The 17,962-nt window shown below is 41.4% G+C and overlaps 2 protein-coding genes across 4 annotated transcripts in view; one reads left to right on the top strand and one right to left on the bottom strand.

Moving 5' to 3' along the window:
• Positions 1-17,962, top strand: part of pvalb7 (parvalbumin 7) — a 42,035-nt gene that overhangs the window by 9,526 nt on the left and 14,547 nt on the right. For 2 of the 3 annotated variants that reach the window (XM_061829234.1, XM_061829231.1), the window contains exon 2: positions 8,081-8,488. In XM_061829234.1, coding sequence (XP_061685218.1) covers positions 8,482-8,488 — 7 coding nt within the window. In that variant the 5' untranslated portion in view covers positions 8,081-8,481. Of the gene's footprint in view, positions 1-7,939; positions 8,489-17,962 lie in introns of those variants that run through there. The other variant, XM_061829232.1, reaches the window with a different exon arrangement.
• The window catches only part of ncf4 (neutrophil cytosolic factor 4), a 32,639-nt gene that overhangs the window by 2,045 nt on the left and 12,632 nt on the right, over positions 1-17,962 (bottom strand). The window contains exons 6-11 of the mRNA XM_061829228.1: positions 17,453-17,523; positions 16,753-16,880; positions 14,636-14,684; positions 6,379-6,477; positions 3,161-3,312; positions 2,514-2,579 (exon numbers count right to left, since the gene is read on the bottom strand). Coding sequence (XP_061685212.1) covers positions 2,514-2,579; positions 3,161-3,312; positions 6,379-6,477; positions 14,636-14,684; positions 16,753-16,880; positions 17,453-17,523 — 565 coding nt within the window. The remainder of the gene's footprint in view (positions 1-2,513; positions 2,580-3,160; positions 3,313-6,378; positions 6,478-14,635; positions 14,685-16,752; positions 16,881-17,452; positions 17,524-17,962) is intronic.

The following is a 17,962-nucleotide window of genomic DNA, read 5'->3' as shown; positions in this document are numbered from 1 at the left end:
TGAAAGTAGCTTTGATGTAGCAACAATATTTGGTCACAGCCAATCAGGAAGAAGTCGTGTTGCAACTCTCAAGGCCGGTCTCGAGACCACATTTGGAAGGTCTTGGTCTTGTCTCGGGCACCACGCGCAAAAGTCTTGGTCTTGCCTCACTCTGGGCGGACTCGGAATTTTCCCATCGAGACCGATCAAGATAATCCCTGAACTATTATTGTTCAACTCGTCTTGAGTTTTGATCTTGACCGAATGAGTCCTGGTCTCGGGCAAGTCTAGGTCTCGGATAGTTTGGTCTTGAGCACAACATTTGTCATTAAGTTCACTGACTGACAAGCTAGAAAAAAATAATTAAAAATATTAATTAGTTGTGAATTTCAGCTTGTTCCATCAAAGGTAATATTAATAATTTTCAAAGGATTTCAATGACAGCTGTGTTATACAATAAAAAACTGTTGTCTACATTTAACTTAATTCAAATGTCTTTACTATTTTTTTATGGAAGAAACAAGTTAATTATTAATAAGTGAATTAATATTATATGGCTTGATACTGTGATTGTATTTTATGGTGGAGTTTTAATCAAACTGTCGCTCAGCAAACTGATGACGGTTAAGTTTTTTTTTTTTTAATCAACGACTACGGCTTCATACAGCACCATGAATGATTTTAAATAATAATAAATAGACTATTAACTTTCATTATGGAGATCTTCAAAAATAAATGCACCATTCTGGAATTTAATCAAAGTACGTCCACCTTTCTTTACTTATTCTGTTCCTTTTTTTTTTTTAAACCGACACGAATTCCATTTCTTCATCTGGAAAAACATCAATTTTGCATTTTAAATCTCGAAAGCATTGCAGTATTACTCTAAACTGAAATGTGCATGCGCACACACACACACACACACACACTAGTGCAGCGCAGAACCGAAATGATTACAGAACAGGCCGAGCTAATCACGTTAGTGCGGCCCAGCAGCTAATGAGCAGATACAGCGCTGCAATAAGCATATTGCGCGCGGGCATGTTGCTGCGGTGCTGTGTGCGATGATGAGGGGGGCACGGAGGGGGTTGAGGGTGCAGAAGGTCCCTCGGGAGCTCATTTGATGAGCGCCGGTGATTGGCAGGCACCAATTTACAAGCTCAAGGTTGTGGGGGGGGCAGAGGGTGGGGGCACTGTGAAGAATGAAAGCGCTCCTTCTGTTTTCCCAGCCTCCCAAAACACTTTTAATGTACATTTCAAATCGTGTACATACTTTAAGGATATGACTCTATTTCATGAATGTAGCTTCAATATCGGAATCATATTTGGTCATTTGAAAGTGTAAAATCAATGTTTTTGAGTGTGAAACAGCTAATTTGGTCCCATAAGTCATTTAAAAATGGATTGAAATGGTTATTTTTACCTCATGAAAGAAGCTTTAATACTGGAACATATGGAATTGAAACTCGTCAAAAGTCGGTTTGATTTAACGTCCACATTTGGGAACTTTTTTAAAATGTGATGAAGATGATAATTTTACCTTATGACAGTCCAGTAGATTTGATATGGGAAGGATATTTGTTATTTTAAAGTGATTTAAAAATGATTGAAACGATTGTTTGACATTTATTAACGATTATTAATGAATTAACGTAGCATAATCTGGGAACTGTATTTGGGAATATATCTCATTATTATTATTAATATTGGTTAAGGCTGTGGTAGCCGTGTTTGGTAATTTAAACTCACCATCATGTGAGTCATGTGAGTAATCCCAGCCAATCACTGAGCAAAGGGATAATTAAAAAACTGTAATGAAATACAACAAAAATGAACAACTCAATATTTTTATATCCATCCATTTTCTTTGCCACTTATCCTCACGAGGGTCGCAGGGAGTGCTGGAGACTATCCCAACTGTTTAATGGGCAGGAGGCGGGGTACACCCTGAACTGGTTGCCAGCCAATCGCAGGGCAACAGTCAGCCCATCTGGATGTCGGTATAATGACATATTGCAGCTCAGTCACCATATCCTATCCTCCCTTATTCATCATTTTGCTCTTTACAGCCCACTCCAAAATGTAATCATGGCATTTCTGTTAATTTCCCTCCACAATGATATGCGCCTTGGGCGGCACGATGGATCAGCTGGCAAGGCGTTGGCCTCACAGTTCTGAAGACCCGGGTTTGACCCGCCTGTGAGGAGTTTGCATGTTCTCCCCCGTGCCTGCGTGGGTTTTCACTGGGCACGCCGGTTCCCCCCCCACATCCCAAAAAAACATGCAACATTAATTGGACACTCTAAATTGCCCGTAGGTGTGATTGTGAGTGCGTCTGTTTGTTTCGATGTGCCCTGCGATTGGCTGGCAACCAGTTCAGGGTGTACCCGGCCTCCTGCACGTTGACAGCTGGGATAGTCTCCAGCACTCCCTGCGACCCTCGTGAGGACAAGTGGCAAAGAAAATGGACACTCACACTTTATTCTCTTAAATGTCCTTCAAAAAGGAAGATGAATGCAGAGAGTGACGACTACCTCATGCGCAATACCAGTTCCTTGTGTGTTGGCTGGATGTTGAGGTCCTCTTGAACGCACACGTCTCTGCAACCGTGCGAGAACACACACACGCACACACACATACACACATTACAGTTACAGTACATCCAGAGGACATAATAGGTACACTTCTACAGTATAAGATCCAATGCAGGAGTTCAGCTTTTTCAAAGATAATTAAGTATTTACGGAATGAAAATGCAATTGCAATTTTGTGTAATAAAATTTTTTGTGTGTGTAATGTAATTGCTTTTAATCTCATTTTACATGAAGTGAATTTCAAGATCTGGTTGTTTTTCTATGAACACAAAACATCACTTCTGTGAGCACTCAGATATGCCACTGATGACGCCTGCACGGATGAGAGGTCAAACATATTCTAAGCCCTGCCACACCCGAGCAGATTATACCGGATCACCCCGCCACATTAATCGACCCTGCATATGCGTTTAATGCTGTACATAAAGCATATTTTATACACCAGTGGCAGACTGATCGGCCGCTCGTGAAAACATTTGCCAAACGGTTCAGTTGGGGCGAGTCATGCCACTTGCTGTGTGGCAGCTTAAAACTAATATAACTATTAATATTAACTAAGAAACCAAAGGATGTGTCTCTCAATCCACCTGGTTTGGATTCCAGACGGGGTGAGCAGGTAGCATCGTAGGCAGCTGTAGGTGCGGACTTCTCCTTCGCCCTCCGACTCACTCTCCGGTAGGGGCTTGATGATCTTCACAAAGGATTCGGGGAAAATGCCCGTCTGGTTGTTGACCATGCCCTGTGGGAAATCATATTAATAATGACGAAAGTGCCAGGAATTCGCACCCAGAGACGCGTCAGTCTGACTAATTAGCTCCTGCGCAATAAACATGTAAACGTTGTTACTGTACCCAAGTGTTTTGTGGACATGTGACATGACTTGAAAGCCTAATGTAGCGGTAAATAATTAAATAAAAGTAAATAAGCTAATTATCACTTTTAAAGATAGTGGATGGAACGGAAATGGAACCAAATTTCCCTTCGGAAATCGTGCAAATAGAAATAGAAAATACTTCCATCATAAAACCTCTCTTAGCTAAAGTAGCATTGTTTTAAGTGACATTTAAACATTTTTAAAAATTGTAAAACATTTGTGGATAGTATGAAAATGTAAAAACAACCAAGCGGAGAGTTGAAATGAAAAAGGCAGGAAAAGCTAAAACTTCAATTCTTCTGTGTGTTCGCTGTGACGGCTAAAATACCGTAATTTCCGGGCTACAGACCGCACCTGATTATAAACCTCCCTCAGTACATTTGTAAAGGAAATAACATTTGGTACATACATAAGCCGCACCTGTGTAAAAGCCGCAAGTACCCACATTGAAACACGAGATATTTACAAAGAAAGACGTTACACAGAAAGAGTTTTCAAAGTTTTAATACCTTTGCTAATCTTAACATAGCAACAACACGGTAGCACGAACCGGGCCGGTCTGACGGTCTGAGCGCTCCCCCGTGCTGAAAAGTCTCCTTATGATTAATGCACATACGTTACTAACAGGGGAACTCTGGGTACGTAGCAGACGCCTACTGGGAAATCGCCCAGTCTCATAGTTCCCCTTATTCTACACAGAGGGAGCTAACATACGTTATAACCTAACCCTAATCTAACCTTAAAACAAAAGTTGATAAAAAGCTATACACATATAATGTACGTTCGCTGTTTTTGTCTTTCTGAGACGTCCACAGCGAACATGAACACATGGCAACAAGTTGTCAAATGGCACATGTTGAAGCATGAATGGGGATGTTTAAGACTGGCCGGAAGTTTACAAAATATACGCACATGCACAATAATCACAAGGAGACTTTTCAGCACCGGGAGCGCTCAGACCGTCACACTGGTTAAAAAAAAAAAACAGACTGGTAAAAAAAAAAAAAAAAAAAAATTACTAAATCACTGAGGCGCAGCAGTAACACTGCAGCAACATGCTAGCGTGGCGCTAACAGGGCCGATATATAAAAAAAACATACTGGTAAAAATCACTGAGACACGGCAGTAACACAGCAGCAAAATGCTAGCACAGTGCTAACAGGGGCAGTTAAAAAAAACATTCCACTGGTCTCACATTTTCCGCCCGAGTGCCCCCTTGCGGCCGTTAGAAAAAAATGCACAAATTAGCCGTATCACCGGTTTGAAAACGTGTGAAAAAAGTCGCGGCTTATCGGCCGGAAATTACGGTATATAAAACGAATTTTGCATGCATGCGTGTTCATGACAACAAAGATGATTCTCATAATAGTTAACATTTTTTCCCAGATATTTTGGGGAAAAAGCCAAAGAAAACGTAAAAGCTAATCCTACGATGCCAGCACATTTGAGTTGTTGTGAGATACGCACACCCAGTACTTGAGTATGTGTTCCACTGAAAGTTTAAGCTTACTCAAGAAATGATCATTTCTAAATTCACAGCCCTCGAGTATATTTTATTATTACTCCAAACTCTTCCATTTAATATTTAAGCCCACCACACGCTTGTCTGCACACAACAGCTGCATGCTGTTTTTTCAAAATATATTTTTAGATGGCATTTCAGCAGCACTGCATGACAATAAAGAGATTATTGCACTTCCCCATTTGCATTATTGGATCTGAGCACAGAGCAGCCAGAAGTTAAAAATAAGACAATGATTAAAAAAAAAAAAAAAAAAAAAAAATCCCCCTCACCGCGGTCTCTCTAGTGCACCCACCTCCTGTTACTTCATCTGTTACCAGTATGTACACACTATGCACTACTTCTTTGGTTCACTTATAACACTGACATAATAACAACGGTTTATCGTTGATTTTGTCCACTAAATATTTTCCAGAGGTTACTAGTGACTAATTTAACATGAGCATGTATTTTCTCTAAAACCGTTTACAATCTTCAATCTTAAAAATTTTTAGATGGTAAAACCCCCACACATAAAAATATAAAAAATCTGGCATATAATCGGACGAATTTGGCTGAAATTTACTTTTACAACCGACTGTCTCAAAACATGTATTTCGGGAAAAAAATAATTTGACTTTTATGTGATTTTTTATATTCTTATATTCAATGACAGCGTTAATGTTGAAACAATGTGTAATGTTAAAGTAAATTACAACATTATTAAATGTACTTTTGTTCCAAACTTTTCAATAAATATTGCATAAAACGCTAATGCAGTTTAATATTTGTGTTAAAGGACAGCTAGGTATTTTTTTTATATGGTACATGGTGTAAAAATTATGAGAATCATGAATTTAAGGGCCAGTCACCAGGAGGAGCTTTGGTACGTTACCAATAACAAAACTATTTTTAACTCTTCATTTCCTTGAGTCTGAGATATTTAGGACCAAATTGACAATTGGTGGAGTCCTCTTCCAAGCATGGGCGGGGGCATCCGAATGCCACATGGACGTCGCAAATTAAATTAAAAAAAACATGGCTTTCATGCAGTTGGTAGATTCCCCCAAATTATAGGAGTAATATATATACATTTGTATTTTTTAATGTAACTCAAACATATGGTTTCTTTGTCTTCCACTTACACTTCCAATTCCATCACTTTCAACTTTGTTTTGGCCTTGCAGTGCTCTCCCAAATGTTCCATGGTGGAAAAACCTTCAGGGCTACCAAAACCATAAAACCTTATTTTAGATACACCTCTCTCCACCACTTTTACACCTGCTACCATGAACACGTGCAGTTAGAGTAACTGAACACAGTTTAGGGCACACTTTTTAAAGTGGCACTGATGGGTTGGGAAGATCTCCCCCACACCACCACCACCACCACCACCAATTAATTTCAGCACCTCCTCCAAACAGCCTTACCTCCAGCCAGTCGACGTTGACTCGATGCAGGAGGAAGATCAAGTCCCCTTTCTTCAAGTTCAACTCCGCCTTGCTGCTGCCACAAAAGTCAAACATGGCCTGACGCAAAAGAGAAAAAAAGTTTTAGTTGAATTTCCTCACATAATTACTACATTTTATTGTTGCTTTATCTACTCATTTCAAGGACACCAATGACGCATAGGGAAAAAAAAAAGTAGAACTCATTGCGACACCATTCAGTAAAAACCTGGAGATTCCGCTATCGTCAAAAACCATAAACTGCTACGTGAAGCCAGCAAACTCCCGTTCAAAGCAGTCAGACAATTTGAACTGGTCGTCAGCCAATCAAGAAGCACTAAGGTCAACTCGAAAGAATGCGGTGGAATTAAATAGCAAGAAGAAGAGGGAGAGAATGACCCTAATTAAACTCCCAAAACCGTCCTTGTGACAGAGCAGAGAGAATGTATGCAAGCAGTACCCAGTGGGTTGAAGTATTGTATTGTTTTATGCCAAGTTTGTATGTGTTGCTGCTCCATGTGTAAAGTAGCAGGTGTTGGAAGGTTTATAAGAACATGATAACCTTCTGGCATTAGAAGAAATTATATGGCTTTGGTTTGTACATGTTGGTGTTCATATACACAGCATCCATCCATCCATCCATCCATTTTCTTTGCCGCGTATCCTCACGAGGGTCTCGGGGAGCGCTGGAGCCCATCCCAGCCGCCAACGGGCAGGAGCACGGGCACGCCTTGAACTGGTCGCCAGCCAATCGTAGGGCACATAGAGACAAACGGCCGCACTCACAATCGCACCTGGGGGGAATTTAGAGTGTCCAATTAATGTTGCATGTTTTTGGGATGTGGGAGGAAACCGGAGTGCCCAGAGGAAACCCACGGGGTCTACATAGGCGGGTCCAGGATGAAACCTGGTACCTCAGAACTGTGAGGCCAACGCTTTCCAGCTGAGACATCGTGCCGCCTATACACAACTTTTAATTCTATCTTGTTTTACTGTATCAGTTTTACTAGGAGTGACAAATAAACAGCTTGAAGTAAGCACTCGTGGCCTCTTGTTTGGGGAACTGCGCGAGCATGGGTCTTCATTTTATTTTCTCAAAATAAGTTCTGATAGTTTCCCATTTCTTGAGAATGAGAGCGAGCACAAGAACTGAGGAACACTTTAAAAAGTGTTTTAATAAGTTTGAGTGTTTAAAGGGCGGCACAGTGGAGCAGCTGGTAAAGCGTTGGCCTCACAGTTCTGAGGATCCCGGGTTGAATCCAGGCCTCGCCTGTGTGGCGTTTGCATGTTCTCTCCATGCCTGCATGGGTTTTCTCCAGGCACTCCGGTTTCCTCCCACATCCCAAAAACATGCAACATTATAGAACACTCTAAATTGCCCCGAGGTGTGATCGTGAGTGCGGCTTTTTGTCTCAATGTGCCTTGCGCTTGGCTGGCAACCATTTTAGGGTGTACCCCGCCTACTGCCCAGGCTCCAGCACTCCTCGTGAGGATAAGCGGCCAAGAAAATGGATGGATGGATGAATGTTTAAATTAGGAGGGGTAAATTATATATATTTGTTTAATTGTGACCTCTTTATATCACATATTTTCTTTTGAACTTGTGCCCCACATGATTTACATTGACAAAAGTAGTTTCCTGCATCTTGAAACAAAAATGACCCCCATCTTTTCAACTTTTTAGCGATTCGCCGAGCACATTTAGTACACGTGAGCGGCTTCTCCCACCGTCGGGCCACCCATTAAAAGATGAGCGGCGAGCACAGAGGGAGCCCACGATGAGATTGGGGGGCACATCAGGACGCGTGAGACAACGAGCTGGGCGGCGAGGCGGCGGCATCAGCATCATCACCAACAGCAGCAGCGGCGGCGGCGCCAGAGCTCGGCTGGCCAAAAAAAGAACGCGGAGCGGCAAGAGCAGTAGGAGGGAGGTGAAGAACAAGAAGAAGAGGAGGAGGAGGAGGAGGAGGAGGAGGTAGCAATAGTGAAATTTAAACAGAGGTGCGTGGCTGACAGATCACTGCTGCCTTGGTGACCGCTTGGCTCGCAGCGAGTGAGGAAGATCGGGATCAACTTTACGGGACGATGTGCGGTGAGCAACTTTGTCTTAATTAATCCAAACTATAGAACTATTATTAAATGTCATTGTGTGTGTGTGTTTGTGTTTGTCAGCATCTCTTACTGGCACACACTTATTATTTGGTTTATGTTCCATCTTGCTACCTCTCAGAGGAAACAAAGAAATTTCAGATTAAACGCAGCATAATTTTAAATCTCAAAAGTGGTGCAAAAAAAGAGCTAAATAAATAAATTTAATTCAACACCTGGTAACCTGTGAATACTTCATGTTGATCTGTACCTGTAGGTAACATTTTGGTGAAAATATCAGCGGTATTAAGTTATAAAGTTGACATAATGGGGATTTTGTAGCAAAAGAGTAGCAATCGTTTTGCCTCGATGGGTCAACACCTAAACACACCTAAATAAATAGTGAATATTATTCAATTAAAGTATAGCAATATTCTCACGTATTCACCATATTTATACTCATTTGAAAAGGTGAAAAAATGGGGGATAAAATATGCTCTAGGACGGGGTCAGTAAAACATGAGTGGGTGTGTGCGTGCGTCTCTTTGAGGATGAAAACTATGGATTCATTTTCTGTTCACAGATGAATTTGACCACGGTGACACCAACACTTCCAGGGTACACAAAATAAGTAAAAGACACTCAATAGTCTTTGAATTGGGAATCTATGACTTTGCACAGAACTTTTTTGTTGGAATGTCGATTTGTTACTGGATGTAAAGTACCATAGACGACGCAAGCGAATTTAATTGCCATTTTATTCTCTGAGTCTATCGTTTCATTTGCTTTGGATGCTAGTGTACGACTTCATAATTTAGTATGTAAATGCTCCTGCACGAGCAAATAAAAAGTATTTTACGTTATGGGGGGGTAGAGGAATGATTGCAAATAATTTATTTCATTTTTGTATGTTAATGGTGCTACTAAAATCCAAAATTTACACATGACATCCAAATCGTATTTACATTCATTAATATAATTTTAACATAGAAACACTGCCATATGAGCAAATAAAAACAAATTTAAAATAAATTAAAATAGTCATTTTTTGTATTTTTGATGAAGATATATAGTGTACCCATCCATCCATTTTTTTGCCACTTATCCTCATGAGGGTCACGGGGGGTGCTGGAGCCTATCCCAGCTGTCAACAGGCAGGAGGCGGGGTACACCCTGAATGGGTTGCCAGCCAGTCGCAGGGCACATAGAGACAAACAGCTGCACTCACAATCATACCTAGCGGCAATTTCGAGTGTCCAATTAATGTTGCACGTTTTTGAGATGTGGGAGGAAACCGGAGTGCCCGGAGAAAACCCACGCAAGCATGGAAAGATCATGCAAACTCCACACAGGGAGGGCCGGGATTGAACCATGGTCCTCAGAACTGTGAGGCCAACGCTTTACCAGCTGCCCCACCGTGCCGCCATATATAGTGTATGTTGCATTTATTTTTTTCATTCATTTTCCGTGTTGCTTATCCTCATCTAAGGTTGCGGGTGTGCTGGATGACACCCTGAACAGTCACATATGAACAGACCAGCAGTTGGACACACATTCACACTTATGGGCAATTTAGAGTCTGCACTTAACCTATCAGGCATGTTTATGGGATGTGGGAGGAAACCAGAGCACCCAGAGAAAACCCACGCAGGCACAGGGAAGAACACGCAAACTCCACACAAGATTTCTTACTACAGATTGTAGGACCGAGAGAAACCTCAGCAATCGAGTCGCGGGAATGACGGACAATAGTACAGCGGGATTGTTATGATCACCTCAGATTTCGATAATGGATGCGCGAACAAAAACTAGCCAGGGACCGTGGAACAAGATGTCGAAATAGAACGGAGCACTTGGTATGTGCCATGCGGCTGGTTTGCACGGGGAACAATTCGAAATGACGCCTGGGTTGAGTCGGCACAGGAGCAATCACGCCGCGCAATTAAGACGCGCGCACGCCCGCCTTAACAAGCTTGTAAAAAGCCTTCCCTCCTTGATTAGCAGCAGCCAGGAGGAAGCTGGCGCTCCGCGGGCGAAAGGCCGTAAGAGGAACACTGTACTTTATGAAGCCTGCACAGTAGGTAATCTCGCGGAGGGAGATTTGACTCGGAATACTGTCGGGTCTAAGTACCTGCGGGCCATTTCGGAACTGCCAGCCATGTTTCCATGGTTACAGCTGCGCTGTGTCAAGTGAAAAGAATCCTCACCATTTCTGGCACGCTGAAAGCGATGTGAAGAATGAGCACGCTTAAAGTTTTTGAGAGAAGCAACGGAGCTGCTGACAATAAACGGCAGAAGATGAGGAAGACTATCGCTAATGAGGCAGGACAACGGACTACGGTACTAGTACTGACCTCTGGACCACACTATCCGAGACCATGAATTGCCCGAGACCAGGACTCACCGAAACCAAAACGTTTGGGAGTCAAGACCAAGACCAGAATATCAATTATAAAAACCATGAGAGTTGAAAAGTTTAGCGTTCTCGCTTTAATCTTTTTAAACATATTTGACAGCGAGCTGCAACTCTATCAAAGCGCAACATCCAAAAATCTCAAATTATGTAATTGGTTTCAACTAAATTCTTGAAAAATAAATCCTTATCATGATTAAAAAATGAAATGCAAGCGTACACAAGTGGTGTTAATGGTAGAAAGATTGAAAGCATTTCATTGTTTTGACGAGAACTACGGAAAGAAACATTAATAATTACATCCCATAAATGGATTTTAAAAGAATTTTTGTCACACTATGTCTCAACTGACCGGCCATTTTGCTGCTGTCCGGCATAACCACCATCATATATAAGACCAACAGACTGCACATGGACGTCTGTACAGTATCGATGGCTCAGCTCCTTGCAGTAGATAAAGAATACGTGACTTTGAATATGGCTACATGGAATGTCTAAATGTGTTGCTGCATCGTTTGTGTTCAAAGTGTGAATGTTTTTAAATCCAGGTTGAAAACTCTTTTTTCCCCTCATGCTTTTTAGAATATATCCACTTTGTGATCATATTACTTGCACTGTATGCGGATTTAATTGTGTTTTTTTTTTAATATTGTGTTTGTCATTTTTATTGTTTTTATCCCATTTCAAATGTTTTATCTCTTTGTTTGCCTTTAATCATGTAAAGCACATTGAGTTACTCGTGTATGAAATGCGCTATACAAATAAATTTGTTTTGCTTTGCTTCAAATATGTGCTTAAAGTGTTGTATATACTGTACGTGATGCGTTAGTGTTAGCATTAAGCTAGCGGACTAAAAGCTAAGCTCTGTGCTTGATTTTAAATACACGTGCAATTCTCCTACATTTGACAGTAAACTTCCAACTGGAAGCATCTTCCCACTTTGAAGAATTTTTTTGGGCCACTGGTCCAGCATCCCCACCCACCCCTAAAACGTCTTCAAGACCCAGAGTCCATAAACCCTCCCAAGCTGCCTAGGGTCAGATTTGTATTATTTTAAGCAGTGTGACATTAGGATTTCTAAGCAGGGTAATTATGAACTTGGTATATTTTTGTCCTTACACCGTCTCTTGAGCTCTTGTTCAGGTACATTTCAAAAGGCGCTTTTGCTTTCATTCAGGGGCATTTCTATACGGTTCCAAAAAGTTCTTTCCGAGGACCGGTTACAGTATAAGTACTCCATTGGTAGATTACAGTAGGGTGGAAATAACCCAGTTCTCCCATGAGGATTGTCACTTAGTGACTGTTTTTCATAATTGAGAGAACACGACGCAGGATGAGCGCGAGCACCGAGAAGCACACCGAGGGGCACTCGGTTCTCTGAGCGAGAATGTGCTAAAATAAAATGTTGAGTAGGCTGGCAGCATTGTGGGTAGATTACACCAGTCTTTCACTGCTGTGTGGGAGAGAGAGTGAGGGAGAGAGAGAAAAGCCAAGTAAACTAGAGAGGCTGAGCTCAGTTTGCTCATAAAACATCGCTGTAGTGTGCGGACGCTGCGCAGTACTCGTGTTTGCGTTTGTATAAAATGCATTAATTTCTGCGTGGCAGCAGTTTCAGAGAAGTGATTCTGCACAAAGGAAAAAAAAAAAAAGCTGCAGAAACACGTTATGTCAGAATGTGCGGCGTGTCACACTTTTGTACAACCCCCCCAAAAGAAAAAACCTCATGGGTCATGGTATTCGGTCCACCTGCATAAACTTATTGTTATCAAACTATAGCGGTCCTGAAAATTCTGCCTTCACAAACATAATGCAACATTTTCAGCGACAGGGATTCATGAAAAATATTCAGTAATTTGCAGCGGTTGAGAAGTGCACTGCATCATATCGAGAGCTGCTTTTATTATCTTAACATTCATTTACAGAGAATACAGAAAGTAGTCACACACTAAATCCGTGATTCATAACCACTGTGCTGCTAAAGATTACACACAGTACAAATTATTTATGACAAACAAACATCTTTTGTGTATTTAAGACGACCCAGCTCTCAGACTAAGTCAACTTGTGAGCAAATTGAGATGTTAATATTTGAGTGACATTTTTGTTCAGTGGACTGTCATGAGATCTTTCACATTTAAAATATATGCCGCAGGTCAATAAAAGTTGTACAGAAGCATATTACTGCCACACCCAAAAAAAGGTCTCTATCACGTTAAAATGAGATCAGTTTCACGTTATAATGCGGTTAATCTACACATTATAATAATGTGAATCATTTCATGTTATAACGTGAAAAATTTCACGTTATGACATAATACATTTCATGTTATAGTATGAAACTTTCATGTTATAACATGTTACCCTACGTTATAACGTGATTTGTTTCATGTTATAACGTAGATTCTTTTCACGTTATAACATAGAAAATAAATTTCACCCCTGTTCACCCCGCCCCCTCCAAAAGGCAATTACTTCTGGTTCTACTACAGTACTACATGTTCTTGCTCCATGCGTGAGAGGCAATCTTTGGGTACAGCACGACTCCATAAAAAGCTCACCAAATCCATGTTTTGTGCAACACTCAATGAGTGTCCACTTCTAGCAGTGTCTTCCTGTATGCCACCTTGGAAGGATGGGTGTGACCACAGGGTGGCAACAAAACAACAAAAGTGCCAAATTTTCACATTATAACGTAGAACTTATCAGGTTTTACCATGATATGTTTCATGTTATAATGTGATAAATTACATGGTTCATTTAACGTTATAACATGAAACGTTCCATGTTATATTATGAAATGAATTATGTTATAACATGAAATGATTCACATTATAACATGTAATTAACCACATTATAACTTGAAACATATATTATAACATAATACAGCCACATTATAATGTGAAACATATCACGTTATAACATGATGTCCACCTTTTTTATTTTGCTGGTCTGGCAGGAATACACTTCCGTAAAGTTGCGCAACATCGCTCAAAACTTTACAAACATCTCCAGCAGGACTACTGCGACCCTTGTGAGGATAAGCAACTAAGAAAATGGATACATTATCTGAATTGAAATTGCTCTGGAGGTGAATGCATGGAATTGATATATCATTTTTGTAATTTTTAATACACTGATTTTTTTTTTAAATTTGATTGTTAGTTTGAGATAATGGAGTATTGCGATGAATTTTTAAGCAAAAAATGAATTTATTCCACTTTGGAATTCAGCTGTAATGTAATAAAATGTGAACTACGTGAAGCAGTTTGAATTATTTTAGGATTTAGTGTAGCAAATTTAGGTAGCCAAAAATAAACATTGTTAAATTAATTCTTGTATGTTTTGTAAACTTTGCAACTTTACTATATGCCAATACAGTAAAAAAAAAATTAAATTAAAATCACAACAAACAGCAACTGTTTCCCTTCCAAGTTTGACGAGTTGCATGTTGATGCAGTCAATCAAATAGTGCAGCCGATTGTGTAACATGAAAGAAACTTTTCAACTTCAGAAACAAGCTTACTATTGATTGTTTACATATAATTCTACATATTGATTTTCCATTTGAATATGTGCATCTACGACCCCCGCATGGTCACACATGATGCGGTGCACGTGGCTGTCATGGGTTGCCGTGGCAAAGTTTTGTTTTTAGCGTGGTGGTCACTTTGTGGGTGGCCACCGGGATGGTAACCGCGGCAGCAAAAGTAAACACCTACAATTAAAATAAGCACTTACCTCAGCCCTGGGGGAGGAGAAGAGGTCCGTCTTGGGTTTGACTGTCTTCCTAAATAATAAAATAAAGATGCAAATATTCTTACAATGAAGTCAGGAATGAATATATTATACATTTGGTCGAAAATGGAGTGCAATTTCAAAAGTGGAACAAACTGTTTCAAGTGATATCAACACTGTTGCAGGGGATAGGGGGGGGGCATGCGTGAGAAGAGGAAGTAATGAGAGTCAGATTTTGCATCATTTCCTCTTGAGAGAGTCCCCCCTTACCACATGTTCTCCTGGTGAAACACGCCATGTGCTAATCATCAGACGGCTGAATGGTCATCGAAAATAACGAAGCGCAAATCCTGACACAATCCTGTGGCTCTAAAAATGAACAGTTGTTGACTTGACTCATGGCGCCCACGTTAGTTTCATAACTTTTAAGGAGTAAACTCGATGATGATCACATTGTCGATGAAGTTGCGAGTTTACGTTGACTGAAAATGCAAAGTATATGTTGATAACAGAAGTCAAATAACTGCGATCATCTGCCATTTTTAAAAGTGGGCATAGTAACAATAATATGTAACATTACAATGTTTTAGTTTCACGCAAATATAAATGGAGGTTGTTTAGTTTAGAGCAGGGGTCGCCAACCTTTTGCAGCCTGTGGGCTACTTGTGACCACCCGTCGTATGAGGGGCAACATGACCTGTTTGTGGCAAACTTCCAAAATAACAAAACTCCTTATACTAACGCCGTGGCGGCGCACATTGACACATTTAACACCCCTGACTTACGTACTTTATGAAGTTATTATGACGTGGGTCTTTTGTTACTTCTAAGAGAATTACGTCCGCCCCCCCACCCCCCAACTATTTTTTTTTTTTTTTTTTTAATCACTCTACACACACCTAGATGTAATTTGGAACCCACAAACCTCTCGACCTTTGCACCTGTGCAATCCATTTTTCACGACGAACCGGGTGTTTTGGAAACGCGTGAAGAGTAAATCCATACTCCCGAGTGTTCAAGCAATATCCAGCAATACAACGAGACGACATTTTGGGTAAAACGCAGGAAAAAACAGCCACTTCCCTGATGGTAAAACTGGTATAAAGACACGAAACTGCCAGTCTGGGCATCTAGAAAAAACCTCACTTCCTGCTTGTGCTCCATAACGAATGCCTCGAGAAGATTTTCATGGCAGGAGTTACAAAAATCCAAGAGGCGCCATCGCTCAGTGGTTAGAGGGTTGGTTTGGTAAACCAGGGGTCGTGAGCTCATATCTCACTGGGGCCTTTACTCCTCAAGAGGGGCTGCGTCAGGAAGAGCATCCCGCGTAAAAACTGTGCCAAACAAATATAAGCGTTCATCTGAGATGTCACGCTGTGGCGATCCCTAATGGGACAAGCCGAAAATAACTTTTAGATACAAAAATCCATATACGACAACATCATGACGTGTGGTGAAAAAAACAGATGGGTCCATTCCGGGTGCCTTTTGTTTTTATTAAAAGCATACTAAAAAAAAAAATCACGCCATACGGTAGAACTTTAAGTGGTCCTTGCGGGCAACCATGCACCCGGGGGCACTGCATTGATGGCACCTGGTTTAGAGGTTCCACTGTAAACTAGATTCCTAAAGTTTTTGGGCTCCATCCATCCACTTCGTTAGCCGCTTATCCTCACGCGGGCTGTGGGGAGTGCTGGAGCCTGTCCCTGCTGTCAACGGGCAGGAGGCGGAGTACACCCTGAACTGGTTGCCAGCCAATCGCAGGGCACATCGAGACTAAAAGTCGCACTCACAATCACACCTATGGGCAATTTAGATTGTCCAATTAATGTTGGTGGAGGAAATCAGACTGCCCGGAGAAAATCCACGCAGGCACGGGGAGAACATGCAAACTCCACACAGGGAGGGCTGGGATTGAACCAGAGACCTCAGAACTGTGAGGCCAACACCTTTACCAGTTTTTGGAATCTTGCTATTAATTGGCACCATGAAGACATTTTAAAGGGGGCTCATAAGGACGATATAATGTTGCTGTTGTCATCCAGAGATTTTTTATTTTTTTTTGGGACTACCAATTCCAGCAGTGGTGTTAAAGGATATACGTGAACCGAAGGGCTTACACTCTCCTGGTAGGCGGTCGCAGACGTCTGAGAGCTCGAGGCTGGTGTTGGCTGTCCTGCTCCGTCTGGTAGAAGAACATTCTGAGATCCTCGTCCAGAAGCAACCATGTCGGTAGACTCAAAAGCCTCTGCGGGAGAGAAGGAGATGAGGAATCTGATGCAACTGTAGGGGGGGAAAAGGAGGGCTGGGAGAACTGAACGAGGCGTGAAGCAGCAAAAGATGGAGGGGAGGAAAAATAAAAACGTAGGTTGTGGCTAAACAAGCGAGGCGAGTGGGAGAGGACGACGTGGCGTGTGTGTTTTGGTTTTGTTTTTTTTCTTTTCCTGGGCTGCACGCAACGGGTCAAAAGTCTCACAACTGCTGTCAGTCAGGTGTAATGTGGGCACGGGGCAGGCAGGAGAAGAGAAGAGAAGAGAAGAGAAGAGAAGAGAAGAGAAGAGAAGAGAAGAGAAGAGAAGAGAAGAGAAGAGAAGAGAAGAGAGAAGAGAAGAGAAGAGAAGAGAAGAGAAGAGAAGAGAAGAGAAGAGAAAGAGGAGAAAAAAAGAGAGGCGACGCCTACGTGCGCAGCTTCATCAGCAAACCGATGCTCCACTAAACGTCCAAAGTCAGCGCGGCAACCACCTACAGCATCACTCAGCCCACTGATAGGTGAAGGCGCACCGAGTTAGGCCGAGCGCAATGAGACTTCGCCACGATTACCTTCATGTACGTGTTGAGCTCGGGAATTCGGCTCTCCGCGATCTCCCGCTTGTTGCCGATGAACACTTTACCTGAAGACGCACGGCCGGCACTTTAGATGGGAAAACTCAACTCATAAACATGCATTGTACATAAAAAACATTCAATAGAACGTCAACACACACATTACATGAAGAATAAGCCGCAGTAATAGCCATTTTTTTAGTAGAGGATAAAAAGTATATATATTGTCTGTCGACATTTCTTGCTAAATCGTTTGTGTTCTTTACTTTGTCTATGGTGTATTGTTTGTTAGCATGACGCTAGCAGGCGTTCACTGTCAGTCCAACTGCTGCATGCTGGGAAATTCACAACCACAATCTAATGCTTGTTACTCAAAATTCTGAAATCAAGACCAAAAAAAAATATATATTTTTTTTTAAATCACCTGACAGCTCGTACCATAAAAAATTGCAACCTCTAAATTGAAATAAGTCTCTATTAGCGCAGTAATATTCCATCAGATTGTAT

This window comes from Syngnathoides biaculeatus, chromosome 9, assembly GCF_019802595.1.
Source record: "Syngnathoides biaculeatus isolate LvHL_M chromosome 9, ASM1980259v1, whole genome shotgun sequence".
In the NCBI taxonomy this organism is placed as follows: domain Eukaryota; kingdom Metazoa; phylum Chordata; class Actinopteri; order Syngnathiformes; family Syngnathidae; genus Syngnathoides; species Syngnathoides biaculeatus.
This window is presented reverse-complemented; position numbering and strand designations above follow the sequence as displayed.